The sequence below is a fragment of the Phoxinus phoxinus genome (assembly GCF_949152265.1).
Source record: "Phoxinus phoxinus genome assembly, chromosome: 9".
In the NCBI taxonomy this organism is placed as follows: domain Eukaryota; kingdom Metazoa; phylum Chordata; class Actinopteri; order Cypriniformes; family Leuciscidae; genus Phoxinus; species Phoxinus phoxinus.
This window is the reverse complement of record NC_136884.1, coordinates 5,961,508-5,984,908: the sequence shown is the minus strand read 5'-3', so window position 1 is coordinate 5,984,908 and position 23,401 is coordinate 5,961,508. Positions and strand designations below refer to the sequence as shown.

Genomic DNA, 23,401 nt, shown 5'->3' with positions numbered 1-23,401 from the left:
TTAAGGGAGTAATATTTGACCAGTAGTATCTGTACTTTCACTCCAGTAAGGAAGTTGTGCACTTTGTCCAGCTCTGCTCATTACTGACAGCCATTTAAATCCGGCACATTCTATCCATTATCCACTTCCTGCTCCTCTGGTTTTAAATACCCAAATGTAATCTCGGCCCTTCAAACAGACAAGTAAAGGAAAATCACAAATGAAATACGATCTTGTTAATACCTTAAATATTTATGCAGAGCAACAAGATTAAATGGAGAGAAAATGTTTAAACTCACATGAGTTTCAGAAGGGATCTCAGAAATCTCAAACTGTGCTCAGATTACCCTAAATTTGTAATCAGAAGCCAGAATCTCACTTCTTCACAGACCAAAGTGAGCTATGCTGTCCACATTCATATCATACCTCTGTCAAATGCTCATCGCTTAAATATCATACCTCTTCTGTATGTCAAACGCTCATCGCTTATCTCATGTCTTTTTATTTCTCCTTAAGAATTTTAGGCATATAGGACAAAGTTAATGCTTAAATGTAACATCACTGAGATGTTCATCTCATCATCTCTGATTGAACGCTGAGAGCAGAATGACCCTGAGGATGAGCAATGATAGGAGTGTGATGAAAGTGGATCTTTAATACTGGGGCATGATGGGTAATGGTTGCTTAAAGTGCCATTCTTTGCACAGAGCTGCGGTCTTGTCAGTGGAACTGAGCTAATGTATGCGCGCACGCACACACACACACACACACACACACACACACACACACACACACTGTTCTGGTCTCTGGGGCGGGTGGGAAGTGCAGACCTGCCTCTTCCTTAATTGCACTTCCCGTAATGAGGGACGGCGCTATCGATCAGGACCTGCCCGAGGAGCAAAACACACACACACACACACACACACACACAATACTGTCCTCTATCCAGACTGTGGCGTGACGGTGCAATATTTGGGACTCTGTTTCTAAAACTTTGCATGTTGACAGAGAACAAGTCATTCAAGTTCTTAAATGTTTCTTACACAAACACAGCAGACAGCTCATATAACACAGACACACTCAGACAAAACCGTCATTCCCACAGCAGTCTCACTTTCCAAATATTTACCACCCTCATAACCAAATACTATTATTAGGGTTCATTTGATTTCATTAACACTCTAAAAGAAAATATGCAGCATCCCGATGAACATACAATCAGTTCTAAGTAATAAGCGAGATAATAAATAGAGCATCCCTTAATATAATGCATTGAAAACTAAAGTTGACCAAACGAGATGGGTTTTTGAACTTGCATGAAAAGGAAACGTTTGTAATGGTTAATTTTTTTGTTTTTCAAAGCTTTAAAAGCAGTTTTTAAAAGCATGAACCTGACATTTAAATAAATTCAAGGTAGCTGCTAAATTTAGTTTGATGCCAATGCTTACTGTTAATGCAAATTATGACAACTTATGATGTGGTAGTATTTGCCAATACCCCATTACTCAAAAATTCCCATCAAAGTATACACACCCTTTCAAAAGTTTGAGGTCAATAAGATTTCTTAATGTTTTTGAAATAAATCTCTTCTTCTGCATTTTGTTGATTAAAAACATGCATTAAAAACAGGAATATTGTGAAATATTATTACAATTTAAAATAAAAAATTTCTACGTGAATATATTATAAAATATAATTTATTCCTGTGATCAAAGCTGATTTTGTTTAGCATCATTACTCCAGTCTTCAGTGTCACATGATCCTTCAGAAATCATTTTTAAATTTTCTGATTTGCTGCTCAAACAACATTTCTTATTATTATCAATGTTGAAAACTATGGAAGCTTGTTTCCACCACTGAATAAAAAAATATGAAATAGTATATAAAGTCGCAGTTGCGTGATATAAAGTCAGAATTGTGAGATATAAACTCGCAAATCTTTTTTTCCTTAGAATTAGACTTTATAAATCATAATTGCACATTTATATCTCACAATCCTGAATGGTGAGGAAAAAAAGTCAGGATTATTTGATGAACAGACAGGTCAAAAGTTTAGAACTGTTCTTCTAAACTTACAGTACAGTATACAGTACCCCAAACTTTTGAACAAGCGTACTTTTAGTGGTAAACGTCAGTAAATTGGGATGCAGCAACTGACTGTGACAACCAGGAAAAGAAACACACACTGTAAGGATCTGTAATTAAAGGACAACGCAGCTTCTGGTGTCAGTACCGGCACTTCGTGAGCATGCACCAGGTGGTGTTTTACTCTCTCATTTAACAGCTGTTTATTCTGGACAGGTGGAGGTGTCTTTCTTTCTCAACTGCTTTTTTTACTTCACTTTTCCATATAACGCTTATTCCATCCTCACAAAAAAACATGTTAAAGCATAAAACATTTGTAAACCCTTTGTGTTTGATCAAATATGTCCCTAAAACTGACAAAATTACATGTATCTTTGTCACCCTTACAAAAAAAGAACTATACCTCTTTTAAAATTAAAATAATAAGTATACTTTGAGTCTACTTCCTATATAAATTACACTATTTAAATTACACTTCAGTATACTTGACTTAAACTGACAGAAAAGTCTATTTGGCCTATAGTATACAATCTTTTGATTGAAATATACTTAAAAGTATATATGAGTATATTTGGCTTGTACTCTTTTGATTGAGTAGCCTATTAAATACTGTTTTACATACTGTCTCATAAACTTACATTGTTTGAAAATATTGATTTATAAAGAAAACAGATTTGTTTCTAATGTGAATTTTTGTGCACATAGGAACTTCAAATTTGACTTCAAATCAACTTAAAGTACAGTTAACTTGTTGTATAGTTGCAATAAAAATGGAAAACATACTCATAGTTTACTACTGTTAAACTTAAAAGTATACTTTATACACTAAAACGTATTGAAATAGTACACTTACAAGTATACTACTAGTGCATTAATACTACTTACTACATAAATGTAGGCCTACTTGAACTTTACTTAAGTATACTTAATAAAATGAACTTGAAGTCTACTGTTTTTGTAAGGAGCAATACTTATTTTTGATGGTGCCATTTCCTCTTCAAATGTCTCGCTCATATCAGACGCCCAAAACAATAAAGTCTGTTTGTGAAACTTTGCAAATCTTGACTAAACAAGTAGCCGAGCCTGTCCTTGCGCAGTTGATCACGTAGATAACTGTTGTTTCAGTCTGTGTCTGTGCTGTTTTAGAAACAAGATAAGAATAGAGATTCTCATGTTGCTTTCTGTTGGTCTCCATTCCAGCTCGGCTCCACGCTGGGATTAGATCGGACCGCTGAAACAACACACACCGCCGTCCCGAGGTCACGACAACACCTGCCTGTGACAAAATGTCAAGAAAACACTCCATTCTTTTGCAATCAGTTTTCATTACTTAAGTCATTCATTTCAAGGATGTTAAACTGACAAACTATTTGGCAGGTTATCGTGAACCTCTCCCCACATCGGTGTGGGCTGTTTAGACTCGGCTCTGTCCTTCACAGCGGGACGGCGAGCGGATGTTTTTAGTGCTCTGGTCTGTGTTTGCTCGGTGGGACTCTGTGGCTGTCGGCATTGCGCTACTTAGCACTGCATTTGTGCCTTAAAACTGTGAGGTAAACATCACATCAACTGAGACACCACGGCCCACACAATGATGCACAATGATACACAAATAGGACAACGATAGTCCACAACAAACACTGTCTAGTTGGTGACTGTTTAGTGAAACTTGCGAGCAACACATGTCAGTGCTGAAGAAAATGAACATGTTAGCAGATGTGCTGAATAATAGACTGTCTCTCTCTCTCTTATGAATAACAATCTCAGACCACAGTAAGTTTGCTACTGTGGCACTGCTGAACATCACAGTTTAGATTCAGTTGAATGAAGACCAGCATAGTTTAAGTTTAGGCCTAAAATAATTTCCATTGGAGAATGCCTGTTTTAACTTGTGCCAGTAATAAACCTCATATCAATGAAATAGAAACCATGCACAGGAACCTTGCATCATGGCGGTGAGTTTTGCAAATGCACGCACATATGCAAAAGAGTTCAGTTAATGCCAATAGTTGACTAAACACCTACAGATTAATAATAAAAAACCTGCTTTTTTTTTATTTTATTTTTTACAGTAATTACATTTTTAAGACAAAAATGTCAGTATTGTTTGTAGAAATGACACTAATATCTGTCCTCATTGTTCCATAGACTTGCAATGAATCAGGGACTCTGTGCTGCTCAGCATGAACTTGTCATCTAACTTCCGATTGCCTGAGGATAAAACCACAAAAAAGCCAAAGAGATCTGGACCCACCGGATGACTTCCACAGCAGGCTAACTTCCAGTCGACCGGAGCGCCGCATCACTTTTGGAAGGCGATAGAGGATTCCAGTGAGTCTTCTTAAAGTTCTTCCAAAGCCTTTCCTCAGACCCATGACTGCCCGACCAGAACAACATGGAGCCTCACTTCAACCCCTGAGCATTTACTGGCTGAGATACGTTCCCTTCAGCACTGAGCATGCATCACTGCTTCTAACTCCTAACCGGCTGAAGCCTCCTGTCATGAAGCCCGTGCTCCAGTGTGTGTGCAGTTGTTCCACTGACCCCTGTGGTTCCCCTGCCACTGTCAGCTGGTTGAGGGGAAGCCCATTGTGAGCCTTGGTTCTGCTGTGACAGGACGGTGTGCCTTCTCTAGACACACTGTCACTGCCGCTACACAAACAGACAGATGGACATTAGGGGAGCGAACAGGTGGGTGTCAAATAGCAGGACACAATACGGTCGGGCTAGAAAGGCCCAAAAGGTTGTGAGACCCACAAAGGTGGAAAAAAAGGCATCTTTGTTGATCTTTTGGGTATTCTGTACTACATACGGACTATAATATTTGCAGTGAAGTGAATGAAATCAAACAGAATACAGATGCTACGCTAAAAACAGATAGTAGGCCGAACACAGTTTTACTTTCACTCCATTAAAGATTCATTAAGACATTTTGACCATTAGAAAACTCCATTACAATTCAATCTTGATATTAAAAGTGGCAAAAACACAAGTTACAAATGAAGGAAGCTGTCAGTGATCACGTTTCATGCACATTTTCCAATTTAAAATAAAAGAGCATATTTACATTTAGCATGTTTTATGCACATTCTTGCATACTGTATGTAATCAGCATTTTATGAATAAACATATACATATATATATGAATGTCCTTGTATATATATATATTTATATACTGTATATATATGTATATACATATATTTATATTATATTTATTTATATACATATTTGTTTACAGTAGAGTACATATATATTTGAGTTGAGTTGAACTTTATTGTCCATTCTGTTTGTCACACAGTGGACATTTATCTTTGATAAATACATATATGTCCATGTACTCTACTGTAAACATGGTCAATAAACCACATCAATGCACACATAAACACTACACAAACCTAACAACCATCAAAACATGGCAGGCACGGTGAGGTACCATCAAAACAGACACTACTCTCACATAATAGTGTGAATTAGTGAACGCTTTCTCTGCTCACATATTCCAGGATCTGTAAGTGGCCCCTTAAAATGTACTAATATGAAAATTAAAGGCTGGTCGACATGAGAGGGCAGAGTGGAAATTGGATGTTAGCTCTAAAAACAGGCTTTCAACCTGATCAGCCGAGCCAGTGGCTCTCTCTCTCTCTCTCCATTACCTGATCACTCAAGTCAAGCAAGAGGACTCAGTGAAAGTTACCTTTGTCCAGTTGTTCCATTTGAGTTAACACTTGTGAATGGACAACCTCTGCACAATTGCAGCGCAGACAAGTGACGCATATTAAGGAGAATGAATTGGGGGACATTTGGGTCATTTTAATAATAAATACACTTGCAATTCACCGCTAGCCATCTCTATGATCATACTTTTATGATATAACAAAATGTACAATACAAATTTGGTTGCGGGTAGAAGCAGATAATGCTTTGCATATGATTTTTAGGAACATTTTCATACTGAAAACAATGAAAGGCTTTCATTCAGGGATGAAAATGTCAATCGCCACAGCCAGTGACCATTTCAGGTGCAAATGTTCAGTGTGCCTATATGAGCATTTGATCAAATGAATTATGATTATTTGTACAGGCCTGAGTTCCGCATTGTTATGATTAGTAGACAATACAAGACATATTTGTGACATGTACCGTAAACTACATGTGGAATTTATTGTGAATTTATAAACCCAAACCAGTCCGTCCACATGCCTGTAGAGTAGACGAGTGTGTGGTGGGTGAGGAAGGTCAAGAACATGCAGTTATGAGTTTATGATTTATAAAATATTATGCCTATAATATAGTTCCATTTAGCCTAGCTACTACTTTTATCCAAAAGTAAGTTACAATACATTAACTACAGAAACAGTTATTCCCTTTGGATCAACAGCACAATATGATGAATTGACCTTGTCTAGACTAATATGCTAAAAAAAAATTTTTTTTAAAAAACATTGTTTGACATTGACTACCTCTCTCTGTATAATGGTAAAATCTGTAGAAGTCAAATATAAAGTTCTCACCTGTGCACGTCAAGCCATCTTGAAAGATATACGAGCAACACACATCGCACCAAGCGTACGTCGCGTCCTCACAAAACGAGTGTCCTTCTCCTCTCTCCACTTTTACGCGTGGGTCGAATATCGTCCTCACATCTGGGGGTTTGAAGCCCCTCTTTCGAGACCGCTGTCCGGCTCCACCGTTCTCCGGCACCTTCGGGAGCGCGGCGCTTGGAACGGGTTTTGGAGAGACGCGTGGTCTTTGGGGAGACGGAGCTCTCTTCACCGCCTTCACCTTCACGTTGCGCATTCTGGATTTGGCTTTCGGCGAATTCTTCTCCATCGGGTTCCCTTCTTCCACCCGAAATGTCGGTAATCGGTTCAGCTGAGGCACAATTTGAGGCGTCCCGAAGAGGCAGTGGCGTGGTGGCGAGTACTTCCTACTGTGATGCATCATGCATGCCATAGGAAACAAAGAAACACCTGTACATCCAAGAAGCCGGTTATTGGAGGCTTGCGATGAGACATTTCTCAGGCTTCGAAAGAATGTCGCCGAGGTTCTCTATGACGGAAGATTGGTGCTCAAGCAGGTAAGACAGGTGCACAGAGCGCGTCTCGTGTTTCACCTGAGATGCGCGCAAGATGCGTGCGCGCGCACTCGCAGAGACACGCGCGGTTAATATATCAAATCAGTTTATTAGAAGCAAGATTCTAGTTAACTACAAGCATTAAATTCGTTATGATAAAATAAACTATAAATAAATAAACTTTAGCTAAAATAAAACTTAAAACCAGCTTTACTTAAGCTATAGTTTACAAGAAAACATTGCTCGTTTTCATATAGTTTTACGTGACACTATATGTAAAAACGAAATAGACATGAACAGAATAACTGTCAATAAAAACGACAAAAACAAAACAAAACCACTAACATTTTAATACAAACTATATTTAATAAAAAATATATAACATTCAAACCCAGAGGTTAATCAATGACCTTTCACTGATACATATATGCAGATATAATCACAGAAACTCATGGAAAGGTATAAGCCTATTATTTATAAAAGTTTTCCACATATTTTTACAATGTCATATAGTTTTAAGAAAACAGACCAAATAACAGAGATTGTCAAAATAGTTTTTTATAACATTGAACAAACTACAATTATTTAGGCAAAACATTTTTTCCAATCCTGACCGTTTCATTCTAGACGCTAAAGTACCTGAAATATGTTCATTTCAAAACAAAAACAGTTTTAACAAAAAGAAAAATAACAATTTGGATGTCTCATTAAATAAATAAAAAAAGTTTACTAGTACAGCTAAATATGATAACGTATACAGTCCGGAATGATGTATCATCCTGATTTTCAACACATAAAGTACAAGTAATGTTTTGAAACCGTATCAATAGCACTCAATGAGGTTTGGCGTACACACATTTATATTCCACTCTGTAAATTATTTCCTTTTTTTTTGGCGTTCTGTGTTTTTTTTTTTGGCGTTAGGTGTTCGGAGGACCTAGTGAAGAAAAAGTACCGGTACTAGATCCCTGCTGGTACACTAGAAAATCTCTTTTTTTTCTTGTGAACAAAGTGACTGTGCCCCTGAGAAAGACGTCCGTAATGTGAGAACATCTCGTCAGCTCACTGGACTTCCTCGTTGGATTCATCTCCAACTTCTCCCTGTGAGAGGGAAAATGGCACTGTGACTAAAGACTCATTTTTGTATGTGTTATTAGACCAGATGTCATTGAGATACTTACATTGCCTACATGCATGTTTCTGCTAATCCACTGGGAGTAATTTTCCTGCAGATACTTGGCACCGAAGCCCAGCACACGGTTCATCGGATGGTTTTTGACGCCATAGAGCTGACTGGTGGCTTCACAAATCAGAGCCACGTCAACTTTCTGGTCTTTCTGTTCTGTGGCGACACTTCTAGAGAAAACATCCATCACTTTCTTGAAGAAGCTATACTTGAAAGAGGACTGCAGCGTTTCATATAAGGCCTTGTCTTGCTTAATCTGCAGCAGAGGTTCAGAGATAAAACAGAAGAGATGTTTACATTTAGTATGTTATTTACATTGATTTATCTATATATTTTTTTTTCACAGTGTTGGTTGCAGCAGGAATGATAAAGCAGGATCTATGCGTCTAATTTATTAACAAAAACAAGTAAATAAAACTCTCAGGCTAATTCGCAATCTCAGAAACACAACAACCACAAACATTGACAATAACGGACAAAAAGCAACTGAAGCTGTTAATAAATATAGATAAATATTAAAATGAGGTTGACCTAATCAAGAAAAATAACATTTGGCTGGCCAGACAAGATCAGTATTTTGCCTCAATTTCAAAATCAGTTTGTCTTTAGCATAGTTGACAAACTCACCATCTTTTTTTGCAATATCAAAATGATGTTTAATGATTAAGCTTTGCAACTAACAGATACGTTACAGTAAAGTCTATTACGGATATTACAAAGTTAAAGTATTTTACAGATAGTAAAAACACATCTATTGTGCAGTTCACTTTAATTTTCCTCATTACAAAGTATATCAACAGCACAGTAAAAAGGTAACTTGAAACATTGACATGAATTATAATTTGTATTATTAATGTTGTATGCAGATTTTTGGAATCAACTGTTTATTATGTAAATAAATGTAGAAAAACATGATGTACTTGGCACAATGGACAGCATTAAAATACAGGTAACTGTGTTTGCAGAGACACCTGGTGGTCAGGTGTAACATCTCATTACCGGTAAATGACATCTTTCCACTGACCTTTTCGTCCAGCTCATCGCCATGTACTCGGAGGATCTCCGCCAGCCTTTGCACAACATCTGCAGAGAGAACAGATTCAGGAATGAGAAGTTCAGTTTGCAATCTTCTCTGAATGAAGCCACTAAAACTTCGATCAGATACAGAAATCAAAAGAGAAGAACGAGCGTGAACTCACCATCACAATCCGATTCTATATCACTTGAAATGAAGCGCACAGAATCTGATATCTCTGTCAATTCACTGACCATGGTTTCCATCTCATCCACTTTCCCATTATCTGAATCTGAAAGAAGAGATGATAGCACATCATACGCTCAAATCCCCAAAATCTCACTTTATAGAGAATGTTTTAGAAAAAAAGCACACATTTGAAGGTCAATATAATATTTCCCTCTCACCTAGCACCGCTGGCTGTTGTGCAAGTGGATCATCTGTCTTGGGTTTAATACATTTAGTAATGAAAGAAAATCTCAATTTCTTCTTTTTGTGCATTTTCCTGAGTTTTTCAGACGGCTCTCTCTCTGGGGTGTCCTGCTGCAGACTGGTGTCCATGGGTCGTCTCTTGCGGGCGTACGACATAAGGAGTCTGAACTCCAGACTGTCCTCCGCAGGAATCTGGACATCACTATTGCTGGGATCCTGGGCCCTGGTCAGTTATCAAAACTTCATCAAAACACTTGGATCAGCAAGTTGAGTGCAACCTAATCTTAATAGGGTGTGGTATGCACTCAGTATAACTTCCATTTACTGAACAGTATTAATAATTGTGCAACACACCACATTAAGTACTACAAAACTGATTTGTATAAGCTTCTGATATGAATGGAGTCATCAGCTCATGTGGATATACATCATTTTACACATTTTTCAAATTCCTATTCATTTATTTGTCTGTAAAACTTTACACGAGGAAACATGACGGAGCAAACCTTTAACTTACAAATCAGGGGCTTAAGATAACATTTTTAAAATTCAACCGTAACAATATATTTAAGTTTAAATTCCGCTCAAATTCTTAGATAAACCAGAAGCTTAAATTAACCATATGAGGTTAGATTGAAATTAAATTAAACGTAAGAGCAAGTAGTAGTATTCTAATTTAACTTTAACATTGTTTGCAAAAACGAACTAAACCATGCATTCATGTTCCTGCCATGCCTGGAAATCTAGAGCTTAAGCGTATTTACAGTTCCATGAATATTCCTTTAACTTACATTTAATTTTACTATCAAATGATTTCAGTTGTAACGTTAAATTATTCATGAAAATGACACATTTAAGGTACCGGTAGATTTGTTTCATTATAGTGAACTCACGGTCGCTGTGTAAATAGAGTGAATGTGTCTGGGCATGTTCGTCAAAACTTCTAGGTTAACTCGATACTTTTGTTTCCCTTTTACTTCCGACATTTCCAGAAGTTTATATCCAATAAAGTCTCGACATATTTCTACATCTAAGCATAGACAGTATGCATCTAAGCTGACTGAAGTCACGGAAGTGTGAACCATGTACTAAGTTAATCATCTTTAAAAACTGGGTAACAATCTGAGACAGTCACTATTAAAGTGACACTATTATAATCAGTCACTATTTCCTATATGTGAATAAATATATTGAAAGTTGAAACACTTACATGACTCGTTGTTTTCAGCCTGTGATATTATTCTCAGAGGACTGAAGAAAGCGAGCATTATTATAACACTGTCCTGGCCTGGGCGGAACCTAACTGACCACGTGCGTGATGACATGTTGATGACGCGCAGTGAGTCAACAAAAATAGTTTCATTAAAAAAAAAAAAAAAAAAAAAATCATTCAAACCAAATGCTTCATTGATTTCTATAATTATGAATCATACAGCTTAGACTGCAAAATGACATGCTTTATATTATATTAGCTCTTTATATTAACTTTCCCAGTTTTGAATACTAGAAATATAGTGCATAAGTCATTGGCTAGGGCTACATTTTTATATGCTTTCATTGCATGGAATGGGTAGCATGAACATGGTCATGCTAAGCACTTTTTTGTGTGTTGTCAACTTTGAACAAACTTAAATTTTTGGGTGATCTATCCATTAAAAAGAGACATCAACAGTCCCTTGAAAGGGTAAATGAGAGTGAATGGTTATTTTAAGTTAGCACATACTGTATGGGAGAAAGGTAAATGTCCATTCTTGTGATCAATTGAGTCAAAGAGTGCAGACAATGCATGTTATTTATTTTTTTACAGTAGTTTCTTTAACATCAGGTACATCTATGACTTCCCATGAAACACACAAAACACTGGTGCTTTCCACTCGACTGCCCTTTAATGAGAAATCATTCCCGGTTTTACGATTGTGCAACATGTCACATCTCCACCATGTCTACTCACCCTGTGACCTCATACACACCTAAAATAGATATTTAGAAATTAGAAAAAACTAAAACATTCAAGTAGTCCCATCTTTAAAAAAAAAAAAAAAAAAAGCAAAATACAACCACTGAACAATTTTTATATAACTTAAAAATTAAAAAAAAAAGAAATAATGCCATTTCATTACATAATCACTGAGGGGTAGAAACATCCAGAGGTAACAAAATTCCATGCACAATAATGTGTTAAAATCTCAACTGATAATACAAGATGACACAGCAGATCACTCGTATGTAAATGGATCTCACAGAGGCTCAGCGTGATCCTACAGGCGGCCGCTTTCATGCATTTCCCGTCATGAGTGATTTGACATGGTACAGGACTAAGTAATGTTACAGAAGTGTTCGAAATACCACACAACTCTCGTCAGTGTCTTTCTTGCGTTCGTTTGGTTTAGTCATTCTTCTCGCAGGCCAGTGTTGCCAAACGCGACCTTACAATGGAGCCAAAAATCAGCTGCCGTCAATGGAAAAAACGCATCCGGTTCCTTTGCTTGTCTTGAAACATTAATGTAATGTAATATTAAATAGATAAATGCACAAATGTCATCCATTCATATTGCATTGAAAATGGCTCAGATGTTTTCTCGTTGTCATAAGATAATTTCACAATCACGCCACTGTAACGGCACACAAACAAATGAGAAGGAAACAGATTGTGTAAAGTCTGTAGATTTCCGGTCATCGACCACTGGGGTTCCAGTTTAAAATCTCTGCAGCTGTTTTGTGCGCTGTAAAAACTCCCTGGAAGAAGATCCTCCAGCAAACAAACTCTGAAGCAATGATGAGCCTCTTCAGGAGCAGATGATGCTTTTCCTGTCTGTGTGTCTTTGGCACACAACATGATGCACGAAAGCATGTTTAAACGTCTTTTGTGTCTTCTGAACCTAACTGTTGACGAAGCAAAACCCAATCCATCTTTGAATAAATAGTTATAATAAATAAGAGCAATAAATAAATGCTAGGTCAGAGCCTACAGTTAAAAAAAAAAAAAAAAAAAAAAAAAAAAAAAACCACAGCGACATCAGTGGAAAAACAACAGCTAGACATTTTCCGGTTCGCCGAGGACTTTCTTAGCCCGAGGCGCTCTTGATACACCTCTCTTTCTCTTTCCCCCCTCAAGCTCTCTCGTTCGAGTGTGAGCAGGCGCGTGGAGGAGTGCCGACAGCCACTTTCTGTGGGTACAATTCTTCCTAACACTAAGCGCGTGAGCCCGTTCATACAGCCGTCTCCAGATCCTCGTGTGCCACGGGCTCATCTACCGGCTGGCTCTCCATGAGGGACGCCAACTCCAAGTTCCCGGTGTCCAGGGCACAATCCTTGGGAGTTTTTCCCTAAGAGGACAATGGCAAAAATGTGACTACCAAGTCGTGTGCACGCATAGTTGTGTTTATGCACTAGTGAAACACAATTAGAGAAAAGAGGAGATTATCACCAGGAAGTTAGTTTTGCTAAGGGAAGCCCCAGCCTCCAACAGACGTCTGCATACCTCACGGTGTTGCTGGGATGCTGCTTTGTGCAATGCAGTGTCACCTCTGAAAAACAAACACAGAAGTTAAGACAAACGAAATGGCGGTTAACCGGAAATAACTGGTTCTATCATGCAAATAAATAGATCAAACCACAACTACGTACGTGTCTCTCTCAGTTAAATCCAACATCAGCTTTGACCCTGAAAGAAACAGAAACTGCATGAGATTTCATATATAGTTCGTGTCATGTTTAGTTTGGGCGCTTGGCTCGTGATTGTGTTCTCTGGCCATGTGCTCTTGTTTTTATGTGTGGTGTGAGCACATGCTCTCCCTATTTATTCTCCATGGGTACTTCTCATTTCTTATTTGTGCATCCTCGCTTCCTTTCCTCGCTTCCTTTCCTCGCGTCTCAGCTCCACCCCCCTGTAGGACGCGAGGGAAGGCTGCAAGGAAAGAAAACGAGGACGGAGGAATCGAATGAAAGCTTCTTCATACATTGGGAATACACTTGAGCATCACTTCATAGCGTCATCAGCTTTAATTAATTAAAAATCTAATAATAATACAATTATTGGTGAGATGTCATTTTCTTTTTCAGTTTTGGTTTTCGGCCCAGAATTTTCATTTCGGTGCATCCCTAATATATATATATATATATATATAAATACAAAATAAAGTAGTATTTACTTTTATTTTCCAAAAACTATCTTGACATTTAGGTCATATTTAAAAATGTCACTTGACATTAAAGGTTTTTGTTTTAAAAGTGTGCCTGTACTTTCTTTCTTAAAAAAAAAAAAAAAAAAAGTGTCCAGATAGCTTTTGTGTCCATTATTTATTTGTAAATGTATATTTACTCCTATCTGGCTTTGGTTCTGGTTCTCTTAGACATGTGATGGTATCTCAAACGGGGGAAAAAAACTCCCTTCCCTCCCAGTTGAGCATGTAACAAATAAACTTTGAACCTTGAGTACGCAAACACAGGAGGGAACGTGTCCAGATGCTCGTACAAACACTCACCGTGTTCTAGAATGAAACTCACAACCTCAGAGTGACCGTGATGGGCGGCCAAGTGTAGAGCGGTGCAGCCCATAGAGTCCCGAACCAACAGACTGACCCCGCTGCCGCAGGAGCCCGGCATCTGTTAAACATGGGACAGATCATGAGTCAAGAGCACATGAGAGAGAGCATGGTTGCTTTGAATAATACAAAAAAAAAAAAACCCACAGAAACTTTACTGGTTGCGCAAGTTACACTGCATGTGGTGTAGTGCACCACCCTGATGCGTCATGTGGGATAATCCACTTCTAGAAAACTCTTTCACTTTCAGTTTAAAAAAAAGAATCAAATAAAAACTCACCGCAGACAGATCTCCTTTAACAGCAGCAGACAATAGAGCTAAAAAACCATTGAGATTTTGTTAACACATGATATCGTATGAGTAACAATCATGCATAAGGTATAGCAAGTACCTAGTAATTATGACATGAATTTGAGACATTTCTGGTGGTGATGACTGAATGTCACGACTTCTGACAGGAAAACCTCCCTGAGTTTAACTTTATTTCTAAATGCTTCCTGTCTCTACACCACTTCAAAGAAATGCTTGTGTTTGTACTTTACCTTGTTCATCTGAGGTCAGGGGAACACTGCAATAAGGAAACGAGAGCAAAAAAATAAAATGTAAGGTTTGTTTATACAATAGCACAGAGCAGGGAGGTATAAAACCGAAAGGAACGAACGGGGAAAATAAGGTATTGATGATTCTCACCTGGAACTGGGTTCCACCACCACATCTGGCATTCCAGGAGCTCGGACCTGGCTCACCGCTGGGGCCTCGTGGTCCAGGATGAAAACCTCGTCCTGGCATATTTCAGTCACAAAGTGAAGATGCTCCTGTATGTACACACATTACAAGTGCACATTATGCAGCTTCCAATATCTTTTTCATTTTCCTTACATATTATAACACTGTGTCATCATACCTGAGCCTTGTCTATGCGATAAAAGCGGTCGGCTGATGTAGCTGGAAACATAATGTACAGTGAAGTGATGATTATTACATACTTTATTGAAGTACACAAATCACAAAACACATTCCTGTGTTACTGTAGAGGTTATAAAACGATAAAGTTCAAATGTCTGTGCCAGATGTGCTTTTATTCAGCTAGCATTAAACAGTTAGGGTGTGTTCACGCTTGGCAGGTTTAGTTCCATTAAAATGAGCTCTGGTGCGATTGCTCTAGTCCTTTTTAACACACGAACCTAAAGATAAAGATAAAAATAAAAGCTTTTTACTATGTATACTTTGCGACGGATCTTATTGAACATCAAAAACAATGTTTTCTGGGCTAAATGTGTTCGTTGTATGTCTAACCGGTACATGGAATTTTTAGCAGCTCGTGAAGAGCTTATCAAATGTGTAAAGGAGTCAAAACAGCGCCAGGAATTCCTCCGTCACACACACACACACACAAACAGGAGACAGCGTTTCAGACGCCTGTACAGAACTGTAAAGAGCAACGTAGCTCCTATGACGAGAGTATTGCCTTGAGTATTGGAATATAACTTTAATGGTGAATGATGATGTAGTACGAGAACACGAGGACTCAAGATCGCTTTTGAATTGAGAAAAGGCCAATGTGAACACAGTTCAGCGGGGGGAGGGGGAGCAGGACCAGGTTCGGACCAGGCAATCAAACCAAGTGTGAAAGCAGCCTAAAATAGCCAAGAGAACCGAACATGAAGTGTGAACACCCTTAAACTGACTTTAATTGCAAAGGTATGTCTCTTCTTATAGACAGTATTGACAGTAGAAACACAGTTCAGATGCGGAGACTCACAGTCTAGGAAGCTCCAGTTGGATGAAAGTCTGTGCGCTGAACTCGGCCATGACAAACCTGTGCTCTCATCCTGAGAACAGACAGAAACACATCACAGGTTTAAATATAGGCTGCTTATTATTCAGTTCCTGAATTTGAATTGAGGTGTCAAACAGGATGGAGAATTTGAATAAAAAGGAAGTTGAAATTGAATTCAAATCGAATGGTTTTATAGTAGCCTATACATATACAATTCAGTAACAGTATGAATTTCGGAATGATTCACAAACATGGTGTATTTTGAGGCATCGTTTATTTATATATCACTATATTTAATAAAATAACTTTTATTTTACTAACCAAAGTTGAAGACTACTTCATTTCCCACCATGCTTCAATTCAAACTCAAAATATTACATAATTAATAGATTCCAATGTTAATGTGAATATGTATTTTTGATATTTATTTTATCATTACAAAATGTATATATTTAAATTCGAATCTGAGCGTTATTTTTATCAAGTTATCATTGCAAAATGAATAGATTTAAATTCTGATGTGATTATTTCTTTTTAATATTTCTTTTCATTAAGTTAAAATTGCGAAGTTAATAGATTTAAACTATGATGTGAATATTGTATTAAGTTATCATTACAAAATTAATAGATTTAAATTCTAATGTGAATATTTTTCAGTTATTACAAAATTAATAGATTTAAATTCTTATGTGAAGATTTATATTATTTACCATTACTAAATTAATACATTTTATAGATATATGTTCTAATGTGATTATTTATTTTTATTATTATTAAGTTATGTTGTCCAACCCTGTGGAGGCGTTTACCTGGTAGTGCACTCTGTGACCAGAAGAGGGCGCTTGATGCAAATCCTGTCAACAACACACACAAAAATGTGTAATTACGAAAATGTATAACATGATGGTGGCATGGTTTGAGGTTAAATGATGCAAATGACTAAAAACCACAGGACCAGAAACAACATTCAATTTTACGTCCCAGCAAATAAGAAAAACTGAATCTGTGTTGTTTATGTAGGTTTTCAGGCAGTAATTGTATTGATTCATTCCTCAGTGAAATCGGACTGAAAGGAGCAGCATGGGAAGTGCTCACCTCCTGAAGCCTGTCAATGTACAGTCGACAGGTTTCCAGGTCACAGTCTCCTCTCACCACCACGATGCCAACAGGAGTAGCTGAACAAGCAAACACACACACACACACACACACACACACACACACACACACACACACACACTGAGTTGGCATACAGTCACATACTGTATTCACCCTTCCTACAACAGCACCATTTAAAAGATAAGTGAACTGAATTGTGGGAAAGGTTGCGATTAACTTACAGATGTCACGCAGACGCTCCTTGTCGAACTGCATGCTCTCGTATTCCTGCAGGATGATGCGGTTCACGCGCAGTCGCAGGCGGTCAGGGACTGCATGAGGGCTGCGATGTGCAGACGACGAGAAATGAGAACCGATCCCACATAAAAGCATTCATGTGAGATATTAACCAACAGAGGTGGAGGTGGAACAGACATTTTCTTGGTTTTATCTTGTGCTTGCTGATAATGCTCTACATGAAAGGACTTTATGATCGTACTGAATCATAATGGAAAACTATGAAAACAAAGTATTAATTCCAGATGATGAGGAGCTAAAAGGAAAAGTGAAAATGAGTTTCACAAAAGGACAGGTGAAGATCAGAAAGGATTGTAGTCATTAATAAAAATGCTTTCTGGGCCGTTTGGTCTGTTTAGACCAAATCTGTCATCCTTATACAAGTCAACATGAGTGACCCTTGACATATACAAATGAATCATTATCTACTATTATGTAACCTTCTATAACCTTAACCATCATTAAAATGTGTAAATACTATCTGCACTATTGTAAAATTATTTAACTATTTAGCTATTTGAATAATAGCTAAATAATGATTTGTCCAAATGTGCATATAGTCAAAATATAGTCACATATAGTCAAAATGGTGGTATAAAAGAAAAAAGTGAAAAAAATTAAATAAATAAAATACAATAATTTAGAAAATTTATATATTTTATAATTTTATATATATATATATATATATATATAAACGTTAGGTTACAAATTAACATGTATTTCTAGTCTGAAAATGTATTTATTATAAATTATTTTATTATTATTTAAATATTTTTTTATTATGTTATCATTACAAAGTTAATAGATTTAAATTATCATGTGAACATTTTTATTATTTATTTTGAATATGTTATCTTTACAAAATTAACATTTAAATTCTAGTATGACTTCATTTTTATTATTTTTTATTTATTAGGACATTTTGTGGTGCTGTATGGCAATATTAAAATCTATTTTGATGGCTGAATTAATTGTTTTTACAGTACTGAACAGGGTCGATTTGATAATTTCATGTTGACTTTAAGATGTACAGCAACAGAACAACACCTCAAGACACTGTCAGCTGGGCGGAAAACACAAAACAAACACACACACACACACGCTCTGTCAGCAGGCCGAGGTGTGCGACACGGCTGTGTATACCATACTTACACAGAGAAGGAGTCGGGGGGAGCAGAGAGGCGGCGCAGGTCGGCTGCGCACACTTTCTGAATGCTGAGTCAGCGCAGCCACACAGGAACATAGGCAGCACAGCCAAGCCAGTCAGCACAAGAGACAGAGAGAGAGAGAGAGAGAGAGAGAGAGAGAGAGAGAGAGAGAGAGAGAGAGAGAGATGGAGGCGGAGAGGGACAAACGTATGAAGGGCGACCAGTAATTAAGGAGGAGAGAAAGATGGAGACAAGGAAAGAAAAAGAAAGAAAAACACACTGAGGCACTGCAGAGCAGCACACACACACACAGACCGTGAGAGAGGTTCTAGAAGAGCAGTGCATTAGTGCTGTTACTAGAACATTCATCAGTCAAGCACACATGAGCTGGAGTTATGCCTGCTACAGACGGTTTCGGATTACTGATCACACTGTACAACATCATGGATCTATTAAACTTGAGTACGACATGTATGTAGACTGTACGATTATGACACCTTTTGAATCGTAGGCTACGACGCAAGTTAGTATAGAAGAATCAAACGTCATCGGCATGCGCTAGTGGTAAACAAAGAGAGTAAGATGAATCACACTTTTTGGCAATTGTGGTTTTTGCAAATGGAGTTTGAGGTAAGTAGTTTTAAATTTTACCGCCCTGTCGGATTGATCAATACACAATTTCATGTTGCGTTTCTATTGGCTCGTCAGTAGACGTAATCTTGCTCTTGTCACTGTTGTTTTGTATTAAGAACATTATAAACTTACTGTGTGTCAAAGTCAGTCTCTAAATATTTGACCTTGGACTAGGTTAGTTCATGTTGTCCAAAAAAGATGCATATGTATTTTGCACTGATGCATGAGTGGATTAAGTAGTATATTTGAGTGCAGATTATTTTGTGACTCACTCATTGAGCAGCGGCACAGATGTGCGTCTCTTGCTCTTCTGCACCATGTTGGCCTGGTTCCTCAGTGATATGTGCAGGGTCGAGGGGGTGAGGCGACACGGTTCGCCGTCCACCTGCACGGGCAGCGTCTTGAAGGTGGTGAGGATGACCTCTCTGCACTGGTGCAGCCGCTCGCCGTGGCCGCCCACCTGCAGCGCCGCCTTGTGTGAACACAGGGAAATGCATGTTAGCCTTAAAGAAACACTTCACTTTTTTAATTTTCCAACTCCCCTAGAGTTAAACAGTTGAGTTTTACCGTTTTTGAATCCATTCAGCCGATCTCCAGGTCTGGCGGTAGCACTTTTAGCATAGCTTAGCATAGATAATTGAATCTGATTAGAACGTTAGCATCTCTCTCAAAAAAATTACCAAAGAGTTTCGATGTTTTTCCTATTTAAAACTTGACACTTCTGTAGTTACATCGTGTACTAAGAACGACAGAAAATGAAAAGTTGCGATTTTCTAGGCCAATATGACTAGGAACTATACTCTCATTCCTGCGTAATAATCAATGATCTATGCTAAGCTATGCTAAAAGTGCTACCGCCAGACCCGGAGATCGGCTGAATGGATTAGAAAACAGTAAAAGACACTCCAAAAGTGGAGTTTTCCTTTAAGCCTTAAAACTGCAACAAAGACTATACATATTACTATGGTAAAGTGAAAAAGTGCAATGTGCCATATGGCAGAATAAGACCCGCTCTAAATAAAAGAGCCAATGGCCAATTGCTCACCAGAGAGGCCATGGTGAAACCGATCACCTCGATGCAGCCGTCGTCATGCCTCTGAGGCTCAAAATCTCTGTGGTCGCCCGTGTTTCCCCATGGCATGGTACCAGCACAGTACCTACAGAGAGAGAGAGAGAGTACAGCGTTTAATGAGGTATATAAAATAAGACAGTCCTGTTGAAAAAACTTGGATAGAGCTGCACGGTTAATCATTAAAAGATCGCAATCTCGATTTAAACACCCACGTGATCTTATTCCTCAATGACAACGATTCGGCCATGGCTAATAAATCTTTGACAAAATCACAGCAGAACATTAAAATCTGCGCTGGCACTGATCAGTTACATCATTACACCAGTAGGTGGCGACAAGTGACTGTTAAAAATGTGTGAGTCATTGAATCATTCATTGAAGAGATTTCTTATAACGCTGAAGACGCTGATTCATCCAGTAATGAAACAAGTGAAGTCTTTTTTTGTTGTTGAGTGAATCAATCATTCAAACTGATTTTTTAAAACAATTATTCATTCAAATTAGATATCTTTAAAATAGACTGCAGCAATTAACATTTTGTCAGAATCTCTAGTAAATTGCACAATATTTTGTTTAGTTGTCTGTTCATAATCGTGGGAGAATCGTGATCTCTATTTTAAACAAAGAAATCGTGATTCTCAATTTATCCAGAATTATGCAACTCATAAAATCCCCTGACAGTACATATAGATCCACTGAAAAACTCCTAATGGCTCATTCTCAGGAAACATGCTATTTGTGGCAAATGTGTGACCCTATGACTTACTACTGACATCATTTAATTGAAATTAAAAGCTTAAAAACCAAAAGCTTAATTTTATATTTAAAAGTGTATATATTTTCGTTGGAATCAGTTTGCATGACCCTTTTCATCACCACTATATTTCATATTGGATTAAATAAAAAAAAACATCTATCCAGTTGACAGCAACAACTAAATAAATAATAAAAGTTCAAATAAAATGCTGTAAAATGTCATTAAAATAATTGCTTTCAAATAAATGCTTTCAGTCTGCAGTGTGTCATTTTTAATGCTCTATCTATGCAGTTTCTGAGAATTGTTTTTTTTCTTCTGCCCAACCCTATATTATTCTGTAACATTTCCCCCACGTAGATTGTTAAAAATATTGGTTTGATCTTTCTAAAAATCAAATTTGTGGAAGTGACATCACAGAAGTCAGAAGATTAACAGTTCTTAATTACAGCCACACTTATTATAATTTTCAAGGTCAACATCTAAACACTGTTGTGCGAAAAACATCGCAGTAATATATTTGTACGGGATTTTTTTTTTTGCACCAAGTACAAAAACAATGTGTTAGCCGAGCCCATTATTAGATGTTTTGTACTGACCTTCAACCCAGACACATTTCTAATGTACCAGGCTTGGCAGAAAAACATGTTTTGAAAGTTGTTTTATCTTTAATTTCTGATTTATTACAAGGCACATACTACCAGAGTGATACTACCAGAATTTCCGATTTAAAAAAAAGAAGACGACGACATAAATGGCTTTTCCTGAGAATGACCCTTATTTTTGCACCCCACCTGGGAATATTCAAGAAGACGATGCACTGAAACTTCAGTTCCTGGATCTTGGGTGTGAGATCCGTCCCATCACACTGTCAGAATGCAGAAGAGAAATAACAACGACGTGTTAGATATCAGCTGGACAATGGGAAAGTTAGCATGAGCAGACAGGAACAGAAGTCTCATACTCACCACCACTCTGACATGCTTAGACAGATCCCTGGAGCTCCGCTGGAGAAAGTCGGAGAAAGCCGCCTGAGGGGACAAATCCTAAGAGTCACTCTCTTACACACACACACACCACTTATTCTGTCAGAAAGGAAACTCTGCCTACCCCTGCATAGAACATCTTGTTACGGAAGCGACTGTTGAATTTCTCGGGGTTGGCTTCTGTGAAGGAACACGACGACACAAATTATTATGACTTTATACATCTCTTCTTTCTCATTCTCTTTCTAATATAAAGATCTTTGGCCAACAAGGACATTTTATTAAATGCCACACACGTGCGCAGCCAATAAAGTGAGTCAAGAGTTCAATTTAAAAGGGTCATATCATAGAAAATCAGATTTTTCTTTCTTTGCTCTTTTGAAATAATTCAGAATCATCACGGCTATCATATTAACATGTGACCAGTGCCCACCCACATTTACTATACACATCAAAGCCTATTCAGTATTCAGCAGTTTGACTCTGACAAACATACCATTTACATATAAAAGGTCATTTATATAAGTTTGAAAGGTTCAGCAATACGGGAATATGCGTCACAAACCTCTAGACTCGTGGAACTCCAGGGTGACGTGGGCATCAAAGCCGAGGCTGAAGTAGTTATTGAACACGTTTAGAGGAAGCTGATGAAAGACAACAAAGAGACACATTGTAATATCAGCAGTGTATAAACGTAACATATATCCTGGTGTCAGCATGAATCCAGCGATCACCTTCTGCGTGCCCTCCTCCGGCTGGGCAGCCGAACGCTCCACCTGCAGATTCCAGCGGTCCAACTGCACCACCGTACCGTCCTCCACGTGACACAAGACCTTAGACACCGGCTCGTCGGTGTAACCCTGAAACATGAAGAGAGCACGATGAGTCGAGAGGTCTTACCTTACACAGCACAGCTACTGTATGTAAAGGGCAATTTACTCCTGGGATAAACACAGTACTTGACGTGAATTGCAATGATTATACCATCAATTCGAATGTTCAGAGTGGACAGCGAGGATCATTACACCCGCTTCATTGCTAATAACAGACTTTCGATTAAGGCATGGGGGAAAAAACGAGAGAGACACTCCAGATTCCAAGGCCAGTGTTTCTCCAGGCACGAGGTCAGAGTATAATGGAAAATAATGAGCGGCATTTATCAGTGACAGCCACTTAGATGGCCAACTGCTCAATTACAGCCTCTCAGCCAATCAGAGCAGCCCGATCATATCCAACTAATGCTGTTTGCTTTCACACGCTCTTGTGTTGTGTAAAACAAACCAAATTCAAAGGTGCTGTTATTCAGCATTTCATGAGTAAGAT

At 38.0% G+C, this 23,401-nt stretch overlaps 3 protein-coding genes across 13 annotated transcripts in view; all 3 read right to left on the bottom strand.

Moving 5' to 3' along the window:
• rassf3 (Ras association domain family member 3) overlaps positions 1-7,204 on the bottom strand; it is a 34,953-nt gene extending 27,749 nt beyond the window's left edge. The window contains exon 1 of the mRNA XM_079624276.1: positions 6,573-7,204. Within this exon, the coding sequence (XP_079480402.1) occupies positions 6,573-7,014 (442 nt within the window). The 5' untranslated portion in view covers positions 7,015-7,204. The remainder of the gene's footprint in view (positions 1-6,572) is intronic.
• A 119-nt stretch (positions 7,205-7,323) lies between these two features.
• Positions 7,324-11,093, bottom strand: LOC307004918 (apoptosis facilitator Bcl-2-like protein 14). Its single transcript, XM_079624517.1, has 6 exons — positions 10,979-11,093; positions 9,744-9,991; positions 9,521-9,628; positions 9,346-9,404; positions 8,317-8,577; positions 7,324-8,236 (listed from the first exon to the last, which is right to left on the bottom strand). Coding segments are annotated over exons 1-6 (717 nt in total). The 5' UTR covers positions 10,981-11,093; the 3' UTR covers positions 7,324-8,197.
• Positions 11,094-11,526: 433 nt separating this feature from the next.
• The window catches only part of dgki (diacylglycerol kinase, iota), a gene marked incomplete at its 5' end in the record, with an annotated part of 40,171 nt that continues 28,296 nt past the window's right edge, over positions 11,527-23,401 (bottom strand). For 4 of the 11 annotated variants that reach the window (XM_079622779.1, XM_079622775.1, XM_079622777.1 and 1 more), the window contains 20 exons: positions 11,545-13,094; positions 13,196-13,295; positions 13,396-13,432; positions 14,253-14,373; positions 14,593-14,630; positions 14,856-14,881; positions 15,004-15,128; positions 15,218-15,258; positions 16,076-16,145; positions 16,903-16,947; positions 17,189-17,268; positions 17,431-17,531; positions 18,638-18,700; positions 19,539-19,738; positions 20,312-20,423; positions 21,887-21,960; positions 22,061-22,123; positions 22,203-22,258; positions 22,644-22,722; positions 22,813-22,938. In XM_079622779.1, the coding sequence (XP_079478905.1) occupies positions 12,978-13,094; positions 13,196-13,295; positions 13,396-13,432; positions 14,253-14,373; positions 14,593-14,630; positions 14,856-14,881; positions 15,004-15,128; positions 15,218-15,258; positions 16,076-16,145; positions 16,903-16,947; positions 17,189-17,268; positions 17,431-17,531; positions 18,638-18,700; positions 19,539-19,738; positions 20,312-20,423; positions 21,887-21,960; positions 22,061-22,123; positions 22,203-22,258; positions 22,644-22,722; positions 22,813-22,938 (1,674 nt within the window). In that variant the 3' untranslated portion in view covers positions 11,545-12,977. Of the gene's footprint in view, positions 13,095-13,195; positions 13,296-13,395; positions 13,433-14,252; positions 14,374-14,592; positions 14,631-14,855; positions 14,882-15,003; positions 15,129-15,217; positions 15,259-16,075; positions 16,146-16,902; positions 16,948-17,188; positions 17,269-17,430; positions 17,532-18,637; positions 18,701-19,538; positions 19,739-20,311; positions 20,424-21,886; positions 21,961-22,060; positions 22,124-22,202; positions 22,259-22,643; positions 22,939-23,401 lie in introns of all 11 variants that reach the window. The other 7 variants (XM_079622769.1, XM_079622773.1, XM_079622774.1 and 4 more) reach the window with 4 other exon arrangements.